The 23,470-nt window shown below is 43.9% G+C and overlaps 1 protein-coding gene across 1 annotated transcript in view; it reads left to right on the top strand.

Annotated features, from left to right (window-relative positions):
- mrc2 (mannose receptor, C-type 2) overlaps positions 1-22,768 on the top strand; it is a gene marked incomplete at both ends in the record, with an annotated part of 40,497 nt that extends 17,729 nt beyond the window's left edge. The window contains 21 exons of the mRNA XM_080724259.1: positions 912-1,103; positions 1,648-1,802; positions 1,964-2,068; positions 6,016-6,137; positions 6,248-6,396; positions 8,127-8,344; positions 9,897-10,030; positions 11,256-11,349; positions 11,547-11,712; positions 12,508-12,674; positions 14,482-14,650; positions 14,787-14,929; positions 15,594-15,708; positions 16,006-16,172; positions 16,861-16,969; positions 17,794-18,032; positions 19,336-19,501; positions 20,184-20,333; positions 21,010-21,123; positions 21,684-21,866; positions 22,548-22,768. Of these exons, the coding sequence (XP_080580385.1) occupies positions 912-1,103; positions 1,648-1,802; positions 1,964-2,068; positions 6,016-6,137; positions 6,248-6,396; positions 8,127-8,344; positions 9,897-10,030; positions 11,256-11,349; positions 11,547-11,712; positions 12,508-12,674; positions 14,482-14,650; positions 14,787-14,929; positions 15,594-15,708; positions 16,006-16,172; positions 16,861-16,969; positions 17,794-18,032; positions 19,336-19,501; positions 20,184-20,333; positions 21,010-21,123; positions 21,684-21,866; positions 22,548-22,768 (3,278 nt within the window). The remainder of the gene's footprint in view (positions 1-911; positions 1,104-1,647; positions 1,803-1,963; positions 2,069-6,015; positions 6,138-6,247; positions 6,397-8,126; positions 8,345-9,896; positions 10,031-11,255; positions 11,350-11,546; positions 11,713-12,507; positions 12,675-14,481; positions 14,651-14,786; positions 14,930-15,593; positions 15,709-16,005; positions 16,173-16,860; positions 16,970-17,793; positions 18,033-19,335; positions 19,502-20,183; positions 20,334-21,009; positions 21,124-21,683; positions 21,867-22,547) is intronic.
- Positions 22,769-23,470: the final 702 nt, after the last annotated feature.

Here is a 23,470-nt window from a genome sequence, read left to right as displayed (position 1 = left end):
AATCAGATTACGTTACTGACTACATTATCTTTGCAAGTAACTTGTAACTGTAGGGGATTCCTTTTTAAAAGTAACCCTAACAACCCTGAGTTTACTGTACAACGCGTCAAACGCGTCGTGGGCCTCCAGCGACATCAAAGAAATTTACTTGTAGACACCACGTGGGCACCCGATGTGTTAACTCACAGGTTTTCAAAGTGGGGCCAAGTGAAAGGAAGGGAAGGGAAGGGAAGGGAAGGGAAGGGAAGGGGAAATATATATATATATATATATATACTGTATATATATACACACACGTGTGTGTATATATAACATATACATATAATTTGAATTAAAACTCATTTCGTCCTGTCATCTGCATTAGCCTATTAGCACGAAATAGCTTAGCTGAAACAGTGTAAATATGGACTTCTCATGGTTGTGCTAACGATTCAACGCTGAGTCGTAAATTACCGACACAATCAGGAGGGTCAAATGGCCGGCGCTCCTCTCCAAATATTGAGCTATTGTCTGCTTGAAGCTCCTGAAATGCTAGAAATGCATGGCATACAGGCGCTGTCAGCTAAAAAAACACTTTCTGTGGACATGGCCCCTGACCGTTGTCATCTTGTAGATCAGCTATTTGAGCTATTTTCACTTTTTAAGCCCTTTTTACAACAGGAGGGCTGTAGCCAGAGATACTATAGCTATTTGGGGGTGCGTGGCACAGAAAAGTTTGGATACCCCTGTATTAACCTGTGATTTATTATCACAATTAATGTTGTATAATATTTGCAGTTACATGACCTTTGGAGAGTTTCATAAAGTATTAAAACATTATATCATGCAAGGTGGAATGAGGACATTGTAAATTTGCACATGCATTTTGCGTATTACATACAGTTTATTTGGTTTATCTTTGTGCTTCACAGACTCGTGGGCAGACAATGACAAGTATGAATGTGACGTGGGATGGCAGGCCTTCCAGGCAGGCTGCTACAAGCTGACCTCAGACAAGACAGACTGGGACACAGCTCAGAAGACCTGCCAAAAGATGGAGGCCAACCTGGTCAGCATCCACACCCTGCCTGAGCTAGAGTTCATCATACGGAACCTTAAGAAAGGTGATTTGTTGCTGGAACTCTTATTGGTCTTCAACACTTGTTAGTCTTGTGATGATGTCCTTCTTGTGTGTGGATACATTCTTGATGATGTGCCTGTAATGATAAGATCTCTCTCTCTCTCTCTCTCTCATCCATTATTATTATTATTTTTTTTATCCCACAATTTTTTAACCCATTTTCTCACCCAGTGCCAATTACCTAAGCTGTAATCCTGGGCTCTGCTCTCCCTCTGCCGCGCCTGGGGAGACAACGGACTGACCTCATGCTTCCTTCTATGCATGAGAAGTCCAAGTTGTTTCTTTTCACCTGACGGGGGGATTTCCCCGGTTTGGACGTAGTGCGTGGAAGGAACATGTTATTCCAACCAGTTCCTTTCCCCTGCATCAGGCGCCCTGGCTGGCCAGGGGGAGGCATTATAGAGACCAGGATTACTGCATGTTGTGAGGGTATCTACCCTAAGAGACAACGGGGAGAACATGCAAACTCCACACAGAAAGGCCCTTTCGCCGACCCCACCTCTTATCCATTCATTGTCTTCTTTCAGACGTGGAGGAGCTGTGGATCGGGCTCCACGACACCGACATGCAAATGGACTTCCAATGGACCGACCACACGCCCGTCATCTTCACGTTGTGGCACCCCTTTGAGCCCAACAACTTCCGCAACACCCAGGAGGACTGCGTCACCATCTGGGGACCTGTGAGTGACCTCTGAACCCACACGGTGACCCTCCTCGTCTCACAGCAACAGGCTCTCACAGTGACTTCTGCTCTGTTTGTTTGGATTAAACAGCTGTGTTCTCTCTCTCTCTCTCTCTCTCTCTCTCTGTCTGTTTGTCTGTGTGCTGCTGGCATGCACAGGACGGCCGCTGGAACGACAGCCCTTGTAACCTGACACTGCCCTCCATCTGCAAGAAACCAGGGACAAAAAGTGATGGCAAACCACAGCACCAAGACTGCAAAAAAGTATTGTTATTTCTGTCTTTCTATTTGCCTGTCAATTTACATTTCTTTCCCTTTAACCACTAAAACCCTATATTTATATCCCCGACGGATCTGTAATGGGTCCCCTCCTTTGGTGTAGACTCAGTCTACACCAATCTCTTCACCGATCTACAAGCTCATAGCGTGTCACAACGTGACTTGTTGTTAGCTCGTAGATCTTCTATTGTCGTCGAACATTTGCCTAACATGATATGCCAGGATTCGTGTGGTTAATTTCCCTGATCTGTTGAACCCCGTAGCGTTCTTGAGACCCCTCTTTGACTGCCCTTTTACATCCCATTGCATTATGAGTTCAACCACACCTAAAGGATAACAGGAGTAACGTTGTGGGGGGGAAATACAGGGTAACATCAACCCAATCTGTGTCAAACTAAAGACGAAATTAAAATTGGAATGAAAAATGACCTGGCACAGAAGCACCGCACAGTGGCACAAGGGGCATAACCAACTGTTATTGTAAAACTCTGAGCTCTGTTCTTTCACCCCCCGCCCCCCCCCTGTCCCCCCTGAGATGCTCTGGGTCTTCTCTCCTCCAGCCGTCCACCCCCATGTCTGAAAGTCTTCTATAAATCACCCCCTCAGGGCCAGGAAGGTCAGCAGACACCACAGCCTCAGACAACCCTAAACCCCCCAACATACACACTCCTCCCCGCCTCCCCCCCTTTACTCCCTGTACACTTTTACAACCGGAGGAAATCGTCACTGTCGGGCAGAAACCTTTTATCTCCCAAGTTTCACAGGGGACTGCCCATAAGTCCGAAGGTTCATTTGTCCGAAGGTTCATCAGTCCGAATTCATTTAGGGTTACTGAGGTTAAGGTTAGGGTTAGGGTTAGAGTTAGGCATAGTATTCTTAACAAATTCGGACTAATGAACCTTCGGACCAATGCCATGGCACCGTTTCACATTTGTACATTATTTCGCAAAGTAAAGCCCTGCTTCATCGTACAAGGCCATCGCAAAAAGTAGTGAAAGCAGCCGATCTGCAAGCACACAACGCCTCGCGGTGTGAGGCGCTGTGTGCTTGTATCTATCTAGGTCGTCCTCAGACGAGCCCTCCATCGTTGTTTCCAGTCATCTCGGTTCTCCATACATCTGGCCAGCTCATTGGTGTTCTGTGTCCCTACGTCTTCCTTGAGTATGTCCACGTATGTTTTTGTGGGACGTCCTCGCGGCCGGTGCCCGTGTGTTGGCTCCCACAGTACCAATTTGCTGGCTGGAAGCTCCTGGTGTCTTTGGCAGTGTCCTGCTAGTCTCATTCTTCTGGTGGCAATTTTCTCGCTTACCTTTGGTATTCCCTCATACAGGCTCTCGTTTGTAACATGTGCACTCCTGTTGATGTTGAGTACTGCACGCAACATTCTAGTGTAGCACCCGTCTAGAGACTTCTGCAGGGTTGGCTTCAGGGTCCAGCATTCACTGCCATAGAGGAGAACAGACTCCACCGTTGCAAAGAAGAAGCTAAGTTTGATTTGGCGGGGGAGGTTAGAGTTCCATACACTGTTCATGCCGTTCAGGGCCCTCCAAGCGAGTGCCTTCCTTACTTTAAGGTCTTTCTCAGTTGAGTCGACCCATGCGCCCAGGTACTTGAAGTCCTTGACTTCCTTCAACACAGCTCCTTCTGTTGTTGTCAGAGGTGAGTGATCAGGTAGGTTATAGGTGATAACCTCAGTTTTCTTAGCGTTTAGCCTGAGACCAACTTTGGCACACTCTATCTCCACCCTGTTCAGGAGTTCTTGTGCTTGTTCCATGCTGTCGGAGAGCAGGCTGATGTCGTCCGCATAGTCCAGGTCTGTCAGAACTACTGCGGGATGACGTCTTGACCTTGTAGATCGTCTGTTTTCACTAGTTTAAATTAATTTAAAAATGATAAATACAAAACAAACCGTTTTGGACATACAAGGTTTCCACCCCGACAACGACGAACTGCAGCATGCATTGTGTTCACTTTAATCTTTACATTTACCTGTACATTACATTTTTGGAGCGGTGTGAAGCACAGCTCCGCTATGAGCAGCAATGTGTGTCCAGTGTCCCACAACAATGTGTGTCCAGTGTCCCACAACTATCTGGTTGAGTTTGAACTGTTTTCGCCACCTAGTGGCGGAAGAAATTACCTCTGGGAACTCAGATTGAGTTGACTTTTTTCAAATTGATTACTCATGCCATGGACACTTGAGTTCAATTATATATATAATATATATATTTACCTGGAACTGCTCAAATTCACCGCTCCACTTCGAACCGAGGTTTGATTTTAAACTGTGTATAATCACACGACACGACACACGCACACACACACACACACACACACACACACACACACACACACACACACACACACACACACACACACACACACACACACACTTACTTGGGCACTGTCCTTGTTATGCTCCCTGGTTTTACCCGCGTGCTAGATCCAATCACATCTGGTAGATCCATCTCTCTGTGTGATTTCACAGTACGTAACTCTCCATATTTATCGTTCAGCCTTGCTGCTTTTTTACCATACACTGGTGAAAATGTTCAGCCTAAGTGTTTGTTCCAAATGATATCAAAGGCTGAATGTTTATCTTTCACTTATGCCTCCCACGAGGGGTTATCAGAGGTCACAAAGTATGTTTTCTCCAATGTAAGCAACAAGCGTCATTGCCCTTTATGCATGTGTGCATGCGTGAGCATGGATTTGTGTGTGGGTCACACAGGTCGTTGTAAATCCTATATGTTTGCTATTTGACTGCGTTTCTCAGCTGTTATTTTCAACAATGGGCTCTGTATGGTTCAGGACATTTGTTTAGTGTCATGTAACTATACCTCTCTCCCCGGAGAGTATGGGCATCCTGGGTGGTCATGTGATAGGGGTCAGGCGGCATTGCACAGTATGGCTTTGTGGGCATGTGGTGCAGTGGTCGAGTCTCCCTCTGAAACACTTGACGCAACGTGTGAAAAGCCTTCGATAAAGAGAGGGGATTATTAGAGTCACCGCACTGTCCTCAACACGTCGTAGGCCTTGGCTTACAGCATTGTCACAGGCAGTAGGAGACAGGAACAGAAGAGAGTGCTAAGGGGGGTCATATGAATCTCAACAAAGCAATCCTTAGCAGCAGCTGGAAGTCTTTGAGGCTTCTATCAGGCAGCCAAACGCAGTTGACTCAGTAGCCAAAAAAAGAGTGCAAAAGAAGCTTGAGGTTGTGGCCGATTCATCCAAAGCTGTGTGCTATGTGTCTCTCTCTCTCTGTCTCTCTTTCTCTCCCACGCACACACATGCGCGCGCGCGCACACACACACACACACACACACACACACACACACACACACACACACACACACACACACACACACACACACACACAATCTCACCTCTCATGGCATTGTGAGTGTTCACTGCATTCCACGTGAAAGGGCAGAAGAGATTGAGGGCAGGCAAGTTTAGGCCCACACAAGCAAATTGCCTGAGTGCGCCTAAACTTGTTCTCTTGACTCTTCATTGTGATACAGTAAGTTGGTACTTGAAAATGAGCTGGACGATTTTAGTTTTGACTACGTTGCAGTTTTCTTTTGTCTTTTCTTTTTTTTTTTTTTCTGAAAGACTATTCATTGCATTGGACTTCTTTCAAACCATATTTTATCCAGAAGCTTTCTTGGAAATTACCGTGGGCTTTGGCTACATGGGGGGGGTTTCACATGCAAGCACGCATGTCACACACACGCGCGCACACGCACACAACCTACCGAGTCACAGATTTCTGGAGCATCACAGAAGCAGAGCCACAACGCTAAATAAAATGCAAAAACAAAAATCTTGACAAGAGTCTCTCCTCTCCTCTCCTCTCCTCTCCTCTCCTCTCCTCTCCTCTCCTCTCCTCTCCTCTCCTCTCCTCTCCTCTCCTCTCCATCTCCCAACAGGGCTGGAAGTGGCACAGTCCAGCCTGCTACTGGGTAGGAGAAGACCAGGTCACGTTTGACGAGGCCAAGAAGGCCTGTGAAGATAGCGGAGCTGCACTTGTTGCCATCACCAATAGGCATGTGTGATACACCCATTAACACATACAAACTTCTCAGTGATCAGACATATTATTATTATAGTTAAACTCATTGGTACAGACCTAACCCTAAACATATCCTTTGAACCCTGAAGGTTTGAGCAGGCCTTCGCCAACAGCCTGGTGTTCGGTCGCTCTGGAGACTCTTTCTGGATCGGCCTTCATAACCAGGGCAGTCCTGGGGTTTTCCAATGGCTCGGCGGGGATGAAGTGTCTTACACCAACTGGAATCGAGACCAGCCAGGTTAGCATCGATTCTTCTTCTTCAAGTATTATGTTTGAATGATGTGCTATGCCAGTGGTTCTCAACCTGTGGGTCGGGACCCCCAAAATTATTTTGGGAGGTCCCCAGATGATTACAGTAAACAAACCAACACAGTTTAAGTGTATAGAAGGTATAGGCACATTTCTAAAGTGACAATTTAAGGACTTTTTAATACCTCTAAAATGACAACTTAAACATTGGCCAAATTGTCAAATATTAGAGGCAGAAATTGTGAAAATAGCCGATCTACATGCTCACAACGCCGAGCATGTAGATCTGCTATTTTCACAATAAGCAAAATGGAATGCCTCAAGTCTAAAAACTCTTAGTGCTCATCAGGGTGGGGGGTCCCCGGTTAAAATATGATTATTTTGGGGGTCGCGGCCTGAAAAGGTTGAGAACTACTGTGCTATGCTATGACATAGTATAACCATAGACTGTAAAAAATATGGACAGTGGGAACCCATTGGTTTCTATGCTGCGAAAATGAAGCTTTTTTTGCCCTCATATGGGTGTCGTCATCATTGTTTACTGGTACCCAATTTGAATGCTATTGGCTGCCAGCGGTCACGTGCAACCGCAGGGATACTTGGGACATTGTCTTGAGCTTGCCGAAAATAAAGCACACAAAGAAGAATCATCACAAGCCTATGATCACAAGCCCCTCCTACAGCATACCCTGCTTTAACATCAATTATAACATAGATTGGACCATATTTTCACAAAACGCATATCATGGTGGTTGAAACAAGGCTTTAAACTAGCGCCAGGAACCACAAAGTGTTTATAACAATGTTTATTAAGGTAAGAAAATCAAATGTAAAAGTTCGGGGGAAATTAATGGAATCCTATGGAGAACATGTTGCTTCTGGTACCAATCATAGGAACTTTTAGTTCTGTGTTTGCTTCATTTTAAATCCGGACAACTGGCCCCCTGAGTATAACCCACAAGGTACAGAATGTGAGATCCACTCTAAAGAAGAGCAGTTGCTGAAAGAAATCTATACCCTAGATTAGTCCCACCTGGTTTGCAAATCTGTACCCAAAAATAGCAATTTAAAAGCAGGTCCTTATATACAGATTTGGCACAGGAACAGCCCTACTTAGCTGGATATATGCGTTTCTTAGGATTCATCCGTCATCTCAATGTTTACAGGGGTTAAAGTCAGCCAGTGAAGCATGAGTTGATGTTGCTTTTTCTTTTTCTTTTTTCTGTACTAAAATGGGCCAATATTATGTTAAGGAAGTTGTAAACAATTTGTCTTCTTTTAACGAATATGTTTTTCAGCAGCAGCACATTAACAAGGCAGCAAAAGGGACCAAATGCTTTGTGTAATATCAGGGCCATCACGCAATTTCCGGATACATGAGCTCCATGATGTTAAAAACAGGCTTGGTCGAGGACTGAACGACAAAGTCAAATTCTGCAGTCAAAATCCAGTTAGGTGCATTGATGTCACCAGTGAGCCCTCTTATGAACCCTCTGCTCCCTGCACAAACTATGGCTATTGTTTTTTATAGTGGACTTTCTCATTAAACATTTGGTTATTTAACCATTCAACATTATAATGGAAAATGATCAACTTGGCTGGTGAACTTTTCCACCAGACTTTGGCTCAACGAGGTCTACTATTTTCCACCAATGTCTGCGGCCCAGGCCCCCCCCCTTCCATTTGGCTAATGGGATGCCTCCCCCCTGTCTCTTTCAGTCCAACTCGACGGTGGCTGTGTCTCCATGGCTACTGGCTACGCGACAGGTCTGTGGGAGGTGAAGGACTGCGAGTCGTCGCGTGCCAAGTTCATCTGCCGTCAGACCCAGGATACGTCGCTGAGTCCTGAACCTCCGGTCCCGCAACCCACCCCGAGCCTCACTGGCTCCTGCCCCGCTGGCTGGAAGAGCAGCAGTGACCTGCGCCACTGTTACAAGGTGCATTTCAGCACTGGACGATGTATCGAACCCAGGGCTTCAAAGTTTGTCCACCATGTGCAACTTTAATAGCCTTAGAAGTCCATTTATAAAACTCAACAACCTTGAGTACCTGAGACAACATTTTTTCCATATTTTTACATTTTTTGATAAAGATATTTCTTTGATTCACCAGACTGTAAACCACAAATTAGTACTTTTTAATCTGTTAAATTGTTAATGCACCCCCCCTCATTTTGTCCAGTTGTCTGTTTTAATGTTATCTGCTCCCTTTGACTGCTGAATATTGCTTGTACGGACTTATACTGTTGTTCCACAAACTATAAGAGATACTGTTTTTTCACTTTCCATAAGTATTACGTCTTATAATTGCTAGTATATATGAGTTAAGCAAAACAATCTAAACAAGGGGGTAGTTTGTGGTTTACAGTCTGGTAAATCAAAAACAATATCTATATTCAAAGATTTTAAAATATGGACTTAGACTGTTTTTCGCCTCAGGTACTTGGAGAACACTTTCCATCACACACACACACACACACACACACACACACACACACACACACACACACACACACACACACACACACACACACACACACAGGCGAAAACGTATTTATATTCATGAATATGTATAATATAATGTTATGGTAATAATAATATTAGTATACTGTATATTGTGTTGCTATTCCTGCTGTGCCAAGCAAGCTTGAACAAAGTCAACAGTGCAAGGCAAGTATTTCCAATATTATAGCTGACGTTTTGTAATATTAGTGTTTCGTTGCTTTTATTATGCAGCACTTTGCAATTTGAAATAAAAAGTGTAATTTATTATTTGTTTTAGGTATAATAATAGGCAGTAGTAGTTTCTGTAGTGGTAGCTTCCGCAGCACCAATTATAGGGTAGAGTTGTTTCGTGTTTGTTGAATTACATTAGCTTATTAACCCATTTAGAACGGGTACACATTTTGTGTATAATTATTTTATGATTTAACTAGATTTAAAATAGCAGATATACAAGCTCACAGCGCGGCACCGAGTGCCGCGCTGCGAGCTTGTAGATCTGCTATTTTTTTTAAATCGTGAAAATTAGAATTTTGACCCGATTCTATAAGTGTCTTTTGAATCCTTCTAAGGTTTTTTGGAAAAACCTATGTTTCTATGTCAGCAATCTGGCCAGCCATAGTCAAAGAAAAGGTCTTTTTCACTTAACTGGAGCTCAGTTAGTCTGTTCTTGAGAGACTACTATGTCAGTGGTTCTCAAACCTTTTCATGTGAAGGCCCCCCAAAATTATATTTATTTGGCCACGGACCCCCATCTCAAAATATTTTGTTCCAGGGACCACCCAGAAGCAAAATTTGAGTTACAAACGTTCACTTTGAAAATACATATATTCAAAGATTTGCACACATTTTCACCACTTTTTCAAAAATAGCAGATCTACAAGCTCGCAGCGTGGCACTGTATATCTGCTATTTTTCACTGGTTAAAGCATTCAATAATTCTAGGCCTAAATAATTAAGCTCTGTTTTATTGTGTTCTACTGTGCAGGTATTTCAACTGGAACAGAAGCTGGGCTGGCTGCAGGCTCATCTGTTCTGCCAGCGACACGGCGCCAACCTGCTCAGCATCAGTGGGCCTGAGGAGGAGCAGTTTGTCCTGAAGGTCCTCCATGAGAAGTTTGGGTGGGTATTTAGGCCTGAAAAATACCTAAAAATGTCTTCTAAATCCTAACGACTTTCTTTATCAGTGGTTCTCAAGCTCTTGAAAAACGTACATCTCTTAATCAGTGGTTCTCAAACCTTTTAATGTCAAGGACCCCTAGAATTATATGTGTTTGACGGCAGACCCTCCATCTCAAAATATTTTGTTCCAGGGATGCCCCAGAAGCAAATGTTTGAGTTAAAATGTTTTGCTTTAAAAGAATATCGATTCAAAGATTTGCACACATTTTCACGTTGTAGATCGGCATCTGCAACGTGATCGGCATATGCAACGTGATCGACATCGATATCTACGTTGTAGATCGGCTATTTTCACTATTTAGTGTGGTTGCTATAGGCAAAACACCAATGTATTCGGTCCGAGAAATCTTTGCCAGCAAAGTAAACCTGCTATTTGTAAACTTTTTGACTGATGGTATCGGGGTTGTAAGGCCAGATACCCTGGAATATGGGCCTGTCTGACTGGACAATATAATGACCAATCACAATACGTAATATAAATGGCAAGACAGAATTCATCAATAACAGAACTTCTAGTATAACCCATGAATTACAATCACAAAATGTAATATAAATTAATCAGGAACAGTACACATTTCTGTCTCAGTGATCAGTGCAACAACAATGGCAATTTCCCAGAATTGCACGGTTCTATATTACTTTCTAAATAGTAATAAAAAAGGAGCGGTTATGGACATATGAGGTTTCCGCCCGACAGCTACAATATACAAATATGTGGAGAGAGATGACAATAATGAGAAGCATGATGTTGGTGAAGACGATGATGATGCCTACAGAGTAGGGATGGGACGATAAGCGATATCATCGTTTATCGTGATAAAAAACACTCGCGATAATCGTGGAGATGTATTTATCATGATATCATCCTCCGTCATGCACTGGGATCAATTCACCTTTTATTTGCCGAGCTTTGTATCCAGTACCATTCAAACCCTCTATACGTAAAAGTACCGTACTTGATACAGTCTTTTTCTTTCACTCTCTACCAAATCTCTTTGCCAAAAAATAGCCGATCTGCAAGCTCACATCTGCTATTTTTTGGCAAATGTTCCACCCCAGGATAATGGATGTTGGGGGTATTTCGATTATCGTGATAATATCGTAGATTTCTTTGGTCGCAATAATTGTGATATGAAATGTTCATATCATCGCATCCCTACTGCAGATCGGAAGATCATGAGCAGCACTGGTTCTGGATCGGTCTGAACCGCAGGAACCCCATGGACAATGGCAGCTGGAAATGGAGCGATGGGCTGGCTGTGAGTCCCGACACATTACATTCAAACCCGTTCAAGTATTGCACATGCATGCTTGAGTGAATTATAGAATTGTTTGCCACTACATCATCATTTGATACGTGTTTCATCTAGTGTGCTTTATACCGGTAAGTGGATCCATGTGTTAAATCCAGCTGTTTTTGTTGAGTCTTCATTCATTTTTCTCTGTGTCGTCGTAGTACACATACCAGAACTTTGGCCGCTACAACTACAACATCCGCCAGTGTGCTGCAGCCGATCTGGGTACGATGACCTGGTTGGCCATGCACTGTGACGCTGAGCTGGACTGGATCTGCAAGATCCCCAGAGGTAAAATGTCACTAAATTACACAAGGGTCAAACAGTGTACCGTGACCAAACTGACCATGGAGTGCAAATGGCTAAAACGTGCATTCGTTTTGGTTATAGACTCAAACAATGCAAAGCGTGCTGTTTGAACCCTCCTGAATTATTCATGTAACAAATACTGTATGACGTTTATGTTTTCCAGGTAGCGTGGCCAAAGAGCCTGAGACCACTGAAGGTCAGTATGCCGACCAAAGCCTTTCAGACACACACAGCACACACAACTCAACTTTACTTGTATCACTGTTGCAGTCTTCAGGGGCTTCACTGACGGAAACAAACAACACTCCCTACATCAGGGTTCCCCAAATTGTTTTCCCCAAGGGCCGAATTATGTCTAGGGTACCAAGCCGAGGGCCACAACATTGCAGGGGGCGGCGGTGGCGTTGCCACTACTCCAGCGACAGTTTTCGTCGTTGTCGGGTGAAAATCTTGTATGTCCAAAACCGTTCGTTTTGCATTTATCATTTTAAAAAATGATTTAAACTAGTGAAAACAGCCGATCTACAAGGCGATCACAACGCCTCGCGCCGCGAGGCGTTGTGTGCTTGTCTGCTGTTTTCACTACATTTGTGCGACGGCCTTGTATGATTTGCGAAAGAATGTACAAATTTGGAGATACAACATTTCCACCCGACAACAACGATATACTAGTGTGCTGCTCTTATACCACCATTATTACTGGGGTTGGTGGGGGCCAGACAGTAGCCCCCCGCGGGCCGCAAATGGCCCGCGGGCCGCCTATTGGGGAACCCTGCCCTACATGTATTGTCTTTTTGTTTTGTCCCCTTACAGTGGCCACCGCTCCAGAGTGGATTGGCTTTGAGGAGGCAGAGTACAAATTCTTTGACCACCGGTCCACGTGGGACCAAGCTCAGAGGATCTGCTCCTGGTTCGAAGCCTCACTGGCCTCTGTCCACTCAGTGGAAGAGGAGACCTTCCTTACCAACACCTTGCGCAAGGTACTCAACACACTCACGACTAACGATACTACAGTGGTTCATTATACCTGCAAGTAATGCTGGGCAATACAGTGATGTTTAGCTCCTTTGTCTGTAGGCTTTGCTGCTGATCCTGCCCGTGCAGCACTTGTACAGTTCTGATTCAGACTAATGTGCTTTGGAATACTAGTAAGACACCCGAGGGTGGAATGCGACCTCAGGGTGACATGCAACCGCCAATTCTTGACAATCTGGCCAACCACAGCGTTTCTCTGACGATTCTAGTTGTTGTCATTCTGGGGGGAGTTTGTTCATGTTTTTGTGAGGGTATCAACCCTAGGAGACACGGGGAGAACACGCAAACTCCACACAGAAAGGCCCTATCGCTCACACCCTAGGTTCGGTTGGCGATAGGGCCTTTCTGTGTGGAGTTTGCCTAAACATGGAGATGTGGTACAGAAGGACTCATATATGGGCATAAAAAGTATGTCATGTGACATCACTTCCTGTAAGTACAGACAGTCAGACAGACAGACAGCCATTGACTCCGACCTAACAATGGCTACTGTCTATGACGGTAGTCCCATATGACATGATGTACTAGACTATCTCCATATATAGTGTTATCCACATCTCCATGTTTAGGCCAAACAGATTCGCTCCATTTCTCCATGTATAGGTCCAAATGCCCAACGTTGAGCTTGACAACGAAACGTTCTTAACACAGCAGCCCCCATATTTACTTTAGAAAATATGTTAAATTCTAAGTACGTTTCGAGTACCGGTTTGATACAAGAGCGAATAAGCACTACACTTCTGGAATCATGTGCGTCGACTTAAAGTTGGATCCAGGCCTAATAACTTTATTTGGCCGCCCTGTTGCCACCTCCTTGTTACATTTTCTTTTCTCCAGGTGGATGGACATTCTTTCATGGACATCCTTTCATAGGTGATCTAAGTCCAGCCGCCCGTATCAGATCAGAGGATCAGATCTCCATGTTTAGGCAAACTCCACACAGAAAGGCCCTATCGCTCACACCCTAGGTTGGGTTGGCGATAGGGCCTTTCTGTGTGGAGTTTGCCTAAACATGGAGATGTGGTACAGAAGGACTCATATATGGGCATACAAAGTATGTCATGTGACATCACTTCCTGTACAGACAGTCAGACAGACAGCCATTGACTCCGACCTAACAATAGCTACTGTCTATGACGGTAGTTCCATATGACATATTGGACTAGACTATCTCCATATATAGTGTTATCCACATCTCCATGTTAGGACTCATATATGGGCATAAAAAGTATGTCATGTGACATCACTTCCTGTACAGACAGTCAGCCATTGACTCCGGATTAACAATGGCTACTGTCTATGACGGTAGTCCCATATGACATATTGGACTAGACTATCTCCATATATAGTGTTATCCACATCTCCATGTTTAGACAGCCAATGACTCCGGCCTAACAATGGCTACTTTCTATGACGGTAGTCCCATATGACATGATGGACTGGACTATCTCCATATATAGTGTTATCCACATTTCGTGTAGCCGCCCTGTACAGGAAGTGATGTCACAACTCGCTGACATCACAGAGGATACGGACGGTCACGAGGATACGGAAGGAAGGAAGGACACTCAAGCGACACGGTTCTTCAGAGTATATGCGACCTTCGGTCGCAATTATGGTTGTTTATTGCATATAAAATACATATAATTGAGTACTGTCCCCCCATGGCATATGCCAACTGTCTCCTAACATTTACATGTCTTAGTAGCTGTGGGCCAGAAGTAATTGTCCATAGCTCTCTCTCCATGGCAGATGTCCAAGACAGAGGGTGATAACTGGTGGCTTGGACTTCATACCTATGCATACGATGGCCGCTTCCGCTGGTCGGACCACTCCGTACTCAACTACGTGTCCTGGGCCCTGGGGAGGCCTCACGCACTCAGCCGGGATCGCAAATGTGTCTTCATGTCCGCCAGCAAAGGTAAGAAGCGAGCCTGAAGCCAAAGCCTGCCTTTTTATTTGTGGAATTGTCACTTTAGCAATTGTTGTATGATGATAGACACCAATTACCACCACAACCGATATGAAGATACTACAATGCTCCACTCCGAAAATAGGGGACTGGGCGGATCAGAAGTGTCACTCAGACCTGCCGTACGTCTGTAAGAGAGTGAACGTCACAGGGACTATTCCACCCACGCCGTCCTCACCCCTGCTCCCATCAGGATGTCCTCCTGACTGGTCCTCCTATCAGCATAAGGTAGGCCTCCCTAGTTTAACCCACAAGACCTGGAATTATTTTATACTTTAGCTATTGAAAAATAGCAAATCTTCAAGCTCACAGCGCGGCGCTTGGTGCCTTCGCTGCAAGCTTGTAGATCTGCTATTTAATTTTTTTTTAAATCGTGAAAAAGTTTGCAAATCTATGAATATATATTTTTCAGAGCAAACTTTTGTAACTCAAATCTCTGATCTGGGGGTCCCTGGAACAACACATTTTGAGATGGGGGTCCTTGGCATAAAAGAGAACCACAGATTTAGAAGAAGGATCTAGAAGACATTTATTGAATCGGGTCAAAATATTCTTATACTTGCACTTGATTATTTTTTTTATAGCAGATCTACAAGCTCACAGCGTGGCACTCAGTGCTTTCGCTGTGAGCTTATGGAACTGCTATTTTTCAATGGTTAAAGCATAACATAATGGTAAAAGCCGTTCAAGTCTAACGCAACACAGATGCGTTCGGTCTTAAAGGGTTAAAACACACCACTCTCTTCATTCATCATTCAAACAGTGACCATTTGGCTCTTAAGGGGGTTTTATGCTTAGTTGCTCGCCGCCAAACTACAACTGTACAACGTATCACAGCCTATCTTATAAATAGCACAATGTGTTTGGTCCTAAACGTGTGTATTGTGTGTAGTGTTTCAGAGTTCATGGCCTGGAGGAAGCCAGTAGGGTTACGTGGTCTGCAGCCAAGCTGATGTGTGAGACAAAAGGAGGCGTCCTGGCAGTGGTACCCAATCATTTGGAGCAAGGTACTGCAGCCTGCATAAACACACACACACACACACACACACACACACACACACACACACACACACACACACACACACACACACACACACAGAATCATGCTTGCCACGCATACACACAGTCACGCATTTGAATACGTCAGCATGCACACATACAGTACACACTCATTCAAACACATGCAGTACACAGATGAACACGTAAGCATGCTCACGGCACATGCTCTTATTGCGCACGCACACTCACACACGCGCGTACACACACACACGTACTGATAATGTTATTGATGTTGTCACACACAGCCTTTGTCACCACTCTGCTGTACAACATCAGCGCTGACCTGTGGGTGGGTCTGACGTCCGACTCGAAGGGCCATTTCCAGTGGGCCCAGCCTGGCCTGCTCAGCTATACCAACTGGGCTCCAGGAGAACCTCTGGACAACAGCGGACCTCTCCACAACAAGAACCCGGTACACACTCTCACTCAAACTCTTTCCCTTGATATTCTAGTTATCTGTCAGCACACACATTAATCATTTAAAGCTCAATGACACTTTGGTGAAGGTTTGCTGTGAGCTCCAAATATTGGCGAGATCTTCAATAGTTGCTCTGTGGATTTGAAACTGATATCCTCATTGACTATTACATAGTGAAACAGCTCTCTTTTAACACAAACACAAACAGAGCAATTGCAACATCACAAAACTCAGTAAGCCATTTTTTCTTTTTTGTTTAATAAAAATGTCAGCTTCTTTTTACAATTTTAATTCGGAAGAAGATCCGCACTGGGTCCACAAATCCAAAAATCTTTAAAGGTTTTGTGATGTTATGTATTGGCAGATTCAGCTTTGTTTGTGTTTGTTTATGTACCAATTGCTAAGTCAGACTATTTTTGTAATACACATTTCTATACAAACAGAGCAACTATTGAAGATATGCTAATATTTGGAGTTATATTATGGCAAGGTAACCCAAACCTCTACTAAAGTGTAATCATGCTTTAAACCCAGTTGATCAGAGTCGGCCAGGGCTCTATACTAGGACCGCTAGTACTTTCCTCTCTAGCAAAACTCTACGATCTGAAAGCTCCCAACGCATCGCAAATGCCGACTTGTGGTCGCCCATGTCCTGATCTGATGGCTCTCTCTCACTGTGTAGGGGAACTGTGTGGTGATGGTTCACGGGAACCCACAGAAGAATACCGGCAGGTGGGCTTCTCGTCCCTGTGAAATGGAGAAACATGGTTTTATCTGTCAGAGGAAACAAGGTGATTTTGTTGTTTTTACCTTGGTTTTTACAGGCCTTTTTTTCCATTTCCAAGTTAGTAATTTCATTTGTTTCTCAGTTTTCTATACATAACGCGCAGAGAGGTTTTTCGGTTGTGGAGTTACCTTGTCGTGATATAACTCTAAATATTGTCGAGATATCTTGCGCCGTTGCTCCTTTGATTACAAAATGACAATCCAAAATACTGTCCTCATTGACTTGCACGGTGAAACAGGTCTCAAATACATTCTTTTATCACATAAACGAGTGCAAACAAAGCAGATTCTGCCAATATAACATCACAAAATCCAGTCATGTCCAACGTCATGTTGGTTTTGCTATTTGTATTAGGAAGAAAACCAGGTGGAATCCAGCACTTCAAACTATAAACAGGAAGTTGACATAAAAAAAGAAAAACGGACTGGGTTTTGTGGAGTTATACTGACAGAATCTGCTTTGTTTCAGTACTTTCATGTGCTAAAAGAATGACAGAGCTGTTTCACTGTGCAATGTAAGTCAATGAGGAGAATGTTTTCGAAATATCAGTTTCTAATCAATGGAGCAAGATATGTCGCCAATATTTGGATTTACATCATGGCAAGGTAACCACACAACCTCTACCCAAGTGTCATCGCGCTTAAAGTCTCACTGTTTCAATAACTATTTTTTGCTTCAGACTCAATCATTTGGCAAATAAACTCAACAAAAGATTTCAAATCTTATCACAAAAAAATCCTGCTACAACAGCTCAGGACATATACAAACCTGTCCAGGTAGAGGGGATTAACTTGTCTCCCTGTGTGTCTAATTCTCCTGTTTGTTCAGACTCAGCGTTCCCCCCAGCCCCGGCCCTCATTCCCTCCTCCCTCTCCAAACCTGTGGAGCTGGGGAGAGTGACGTACCGCGTGGTACAGAAGCGCCTGGACTGGACCGGGGCCATCCACCTGTGTGAGTCCCTTAACGGGACCCTGGCCACGGTGAAAGACCCATACCAGCAGGGCTACCTCACCCTGCTGATGAACAGCTTACACCGCTCCGCCTGGATCGCTCTGTACAACTATGGGGTGAGCATATTTTTATTTTAAATCTCTTTCATCTTACATTATACCAACATTCTACCCTGGCGTCCCTATCTTGGGCGGACTTCTACATTTCCTATCTTGAAATAAGGTTTCTCCTCCAAAAATAAAAAAAAATGGCACATTTACAAGCTCACAATGTGTCATCATGTTTTTAGATCTGTTATTTTTATATAGTATATACACTACAGTATACTTATTTTAGGCTTTTGACCCCTTTTTGAGCGGTGGAGTGGCTGTGCGTGTGTCTGTAGCCTTTTTCCTCAGCGTTTTGCCATAGTAAAATGTGTGTACGTAGCATCATGTTTGTCTAGTGATGTCATATGTCGTATGCCTGTAGCCTTTTTCCTCAGCGTTTTGCCATAGCAAAACGTGTGTGTAGCATACCCTGTACATCCTAGACTCAAATCCTAGTCTGAAGACGTTATGCAAGCACGACCAGCGCTCACTTCACATTGGGTGTGATTTTTCTTCCCATCTTAGTCGTTATGCCAATTATTTCCTCCCCACACACATTTCTGTTGTCACTGCTGTTGTATCCTACTGACTCACCTGCCATTGAGGAGCCCCCACCGGGAGGAAGATGAAATGAAATAATAGGCAAAAATATAAATATGTGGACATTTGGTGAGAATAGGCAAACATTCTGCAAAAATGGCTGATCTTCAAGCTCCCAACGTGTCGCCAAGCGATACATTGTGAGCATTTAGATATGTGTTGTACGACTAAAGGGCTTGAGTGCTTAACAGTTCTACTGCCAGATTTATTATATTTATATTTATATATTTATTGGGGCTGGTGCCAGCAAAAAGCAGCTTAGCTTTGCGATGTTATAGAAAATGATCTATTGATTATTTCCAAACTAATTCTTTTTACAATGGACGCTCATATGTGTACTTTAGCCAAAGTGGCGGCAGAGGGCAGCTTTATGCAAAGAATTAATGTGAATTGGGCCACTCCGCTTGCCATCCATTCAGAGCATAGAAATGCATTTTCTAGATCAGATCCACAGAAAACAGCCAGGAAGTGATTTGGGACTCCATTATTGCTAACGTGCGGTGGATTTTTGAGAGCAGCGTTACGGGAGATGTTTTTACTGTACACAGCGGCGCGACCCCTCATCAGCTTACAGTCATCAGACAAGGTAAAAAGAGTATTGGCAGCGCGCTTGGGTCAAAATTGGGGCGAACGGGAACGTCCGAAGCAGTAAAAGAGTTAAGTGGCACAAGAAGATGGTTAGTGTTGTGTTGTGTTGTGTTACAGTACTGCATGTGTGTGTGGTTTCCAGGGGCGGACGTTCACCTGGCTGGGGGAAGAGGAAGTGGTGTATTCTAACTGGAGGGACGGGGAGCACAATCTATTGGCTGGATGTGGTCACATGACCACTACTGGAGAATGGACCACAACACCCTGTGATGATAAACTGGAGGCTGCTATCTGTGAAATTGTTTCAGGTAAGTGGGCGAGTGTGTGTGCGTGCGTGTGTGTGTGTGTGTGTGTGTGTGTGTGTGTGTGTGTGTGTGTGTGTGTGTGTGTGTGTGTGTGTGTGTGTGTGCGCGCGCGCGCGTGTGTGTGTGTGTGCGTGCATGCGTGCGTGCGTAAGCAAGCAAGTGTTATGTGCAAACGTGGTTGCATGTCTTAACACAGTGGTTCTCAACCTGTGGGTCGGGACCCCGAGGGGGTTCCCCAAATTATTTGGGGGGTTCCCAGATGATTAACTTAATGTGCAACATTATTTTCTCACTCAACCGTAAACAAACCAACATAAAGTTTAAGTGTATAGAGAGGATCTGCACATTTCCTAAGTGACAATTTAAGGACTTTTTAATACCTGTAAAATGACAAATTAAACATTGGCCAAATTGTCAAATGTTAGAGGCAGAAATTCTGAAAATAGCCGATCTACATGCTCACAACGCCTCGCAGTGGGAGGCGTTGTGAGCATGTAGATCTGCTATTATCACAATAGAACCGTGTTGTACAAAATGTATCTTGCTCGTCATGGTGGGGGGGTCCCCAGTTAAAATGTGATTACCGTATTTTGGGGTCCGCGGCCTGAAAAGGTTGAGAACCATTGTCTTAACAGAGTAAATAAAACAATTGTTACAACAATGATGTCCTGTCCTCCCCTGTCAGAAGAGCCTGTGGTTCACCAGTGGAGTTACCCAGGCCAGTGTCCCCACTCCCTGGGTGACTGGTCCTGGGTGCCCTTCAGAAACCACTGCTATGCCTTCAACCTACAGAATCTCAAGCTGCAGCAGGATGCACACTCATCCTGTCGGAAAGGTAACCTAGTCACTGTACTTCACTTTAGTCACACTCGATTCAGTCTCTCTCCTACAGTAACTCATTGCACTGTACAGCAGTGGGGTCCTTGTTGGGGTTCCTGGAGGTCCCCAGCAAAATCAGTTGAGCCGTTTTAACTTCAGCTATTTGAAAAATAGCTAATACAAGATCACAACAAGTTGTGATGTGATGCGTTGTGTGTGAGCTTGTAGATGGCTATTTTCTTTAAAAAATAACAATGTGGAATTTTTTGAATAATTGTAAACAATATTAACAAAACAAATCTTCACTTATGTGGTCCCTGGCAAAATATCTTTTTACATGGGGATCCATAACTAAATACACCACTGCTGTTATAGTAGTACATGACCTAAACGGCAATGACATAGTGCAGCACTTTTTGACCAACTCTGCCATAGAGAACATTGACATCAATAGATCTAAATTTAGAAGTGTTTCATTAAGCTCACTTTGTAGTGCGCCGCACTGTCATTATTACTCCATACACAGTATGGATTTTGCTTTATACTGTGTCTCCGGATTTCACTTTATTTGTCACTTTGACTTGTCACACTCAATTCAGCACCCAATGGCCTCATTTTTGTATGCCATGACCCCCCGTTCCCCCTTTCTCTTTCTCTGTCTCTCCCCACTTTCCTCTCTCTCTTTTTTCTAGTTGGGGCAGAACTTCTCTCTGTCTTGGACGAGACGGAGAATGGATTTATATGGGAACACATTCAGAGCTATGCAGAACAGGCACATGGAGCTTGGCTGGGCATATCTTTAAAAGGTACAGGACACTTCAGAAAACATTTCATTTCAAATCGACTCAAACCATTCCACCTGACAAACCATTCAGACTGAACAGGAGTCTTGAAGACACTGAGTCTGTGTAGTCTCATGTGGTCAGAGTCAGACCCACCATCTTACGTCATAATTTCCAGATTTTAATCACAGGTTTTAGCCAGAGAAATTCAGGTAAGCCTGTGTTTGGCTAGCCTGTAATGGAAGTCCTTTTTGGCCAGTGGTTGACCTAAAGAGGCCTGTCTGTCACGCATATATTTATTTGTCTAAGGTGGCAGTCCTTAACAACTTTTCAATAACTGTGCCCCAGACATTTCATATCTTTCTAATCGTCTGGCTACTGTGAGACTACTGAGTCTAGTGGGTATCCTGTGTTGGGACTTTGGAGTGCACCATGAGCTGAACAGTGCATTATCCCCAGTTCGAATCCTGTCTGCCCTCAGCTTCCTATCTCTCTAATATCCAACAAATATGGACAAATCTAACAAAACAAGATAAAATAATAAAACAAGAAATTGCATATCCTGTGTGTGCTGTGTCCTGTAGGTAGTAATCTGGTGTGGAGTGAGAACTCGGAGATGTCGTACACCAACTGGGAGGTGCAGGACGACATCCTGAGCAGCATGCTTTCTGCCAACACCTGCTTCTGGATCCAGAGCAACACTGGCCTGTGGAAGCCGGGCTCCTGCAAGAACCGCACACACGGGGTCATATGCAAACGGCCACGCAGTAAGCAAACCTGAATACTGCATTCATTCATATTCATATGTGTGTTCAAATGCATCCTAAATGTGGGTCTCGATAGCACCGTCAACATTTTAAGGATTATTTGCATATTTATATGCATTCAGAAGAAGTAGGGCTGTCACGATTTTGAATCGAATCGTGAATCGAACCGAAATTACAACCAGATTCGCGATTCACTTCCGCGCATGAAAATGTCAGTTGTTAGGGCATAAAACCCAAAGTTTATATTGTTTATGTTAAACCTTTTGTTATTCTCAATCTCATTTGTTATTACTCATATAAAAGTAACTTATTGAGAAAGTGTTTTTCAAGACAATAGCCTAAATGTATAGTCATATAGCTCTCAGTGCAAAAAGAGGTTTAAAAATAGTATATCCTATATTGTATAAAAAAATCAAATCAGTTCGAATCGTGACCTTAGAATCGAAAGTTGAATCGAATCGTGGATTAGGCATATCGTGACAGTCTTAAGAAGAAGTTTAAAATGATATACAGGTCAATGATATACTAATCATTCATTTGTTTTCTTCTGTCAGGTGTTGATATGTCAGCTGTAACTGGTAAGTTGCTGCTACCTACTATACTCTGCTCGCTACTAATGTGTTGGCATCATGGAATGGGAACGTTTATACCAATCCTAAACCTCATTCTGTCTTTACCCAGGAGACCCAAACCACCTTCCCACTCTGATTGTCATCGCGGTGACAGCGCTGCTTCTGTTGATGTTGATGGTGGCAGTGATCTACCTGTACAAACGGCGAGGTGTGGGGTCCCGTGGGTCTTATGAGGGGGCCCGCTACAGCCGCAGTAACTCCAACCCTGCTGAGCAGGCAGAGAAAAACATCCTGGTGTCCGACATGGAGCTGAATGAGCAACAAGAGTAGCACAGCCACCCTGGACAGACCTGGGACCAGTCCTGGCCCAAAAAGAGACGTGATTTCAGTCTGCTGACTCAGATTGTGACTTTTTAGCTTTTATTTTTGTCCCTTTTTATGAAAAAAGAAAAATATTTGTAAGATGCTGAAGAGCTGTGTAGAGCACAGCGGCTGTCAGTCCAACTGTATGGTGAGTCCCCACCGTCACAATCTGTGCTCGCCAAGACTCAACAGTTCCATGAGGACAAAACAGATCCATTCCCCTTAGACATCCTTTTCCTAAAAGGGCTTCATGACGCCTATTCATGGATGTAATGGGAGCTCTGTGGGGTGCAGCTGGAAAAGTTCATTGTTGATTGCGTGTTGAAAGGTGTCCCAGCTGTCTGCTGATGTGCCAAAGTCAACTTTTCGTATAGTGTATCTTCACCATCTCATTTCTTTTCTTATTTGTATCTAAAGCAGATATCAGAAAAGTCATAATACAAAACAACACATTTTAACCAAAGCCATTCTTCTGTCATAAATTATCCACACACAGAACCAAATGTATTCTTTATTTTTATTTTTTATTTTGCGCCGTGACAGTATTCTTTCAAAATGAACTTCTGTTCATTTTGTGCATTTTTTATTGATATTAATTCATTTGCCGCCATGATCTGCGCAGCTGTAGAGGACTGTTGATGATGATGCATACACTATAGCCCTTTGTGA

Source organism: Nannobrachium achirus, assembly GCF_963921795.1.
Source record: "Nannobrachium achirus genome assembly, chromosome: 4".
Lineage (NCBI taxonomy): Eukaryota > Metazoa > Chordata > Actinopteri > Myctophiformes > Myctophidae > Nannobrachium > Nannobrachium achirus.
The sequence above is the reverse complement of the archived record's forward strand: the minus strand, read 5'-3'. Positions and strand labels throughout refer to the sequence as shown.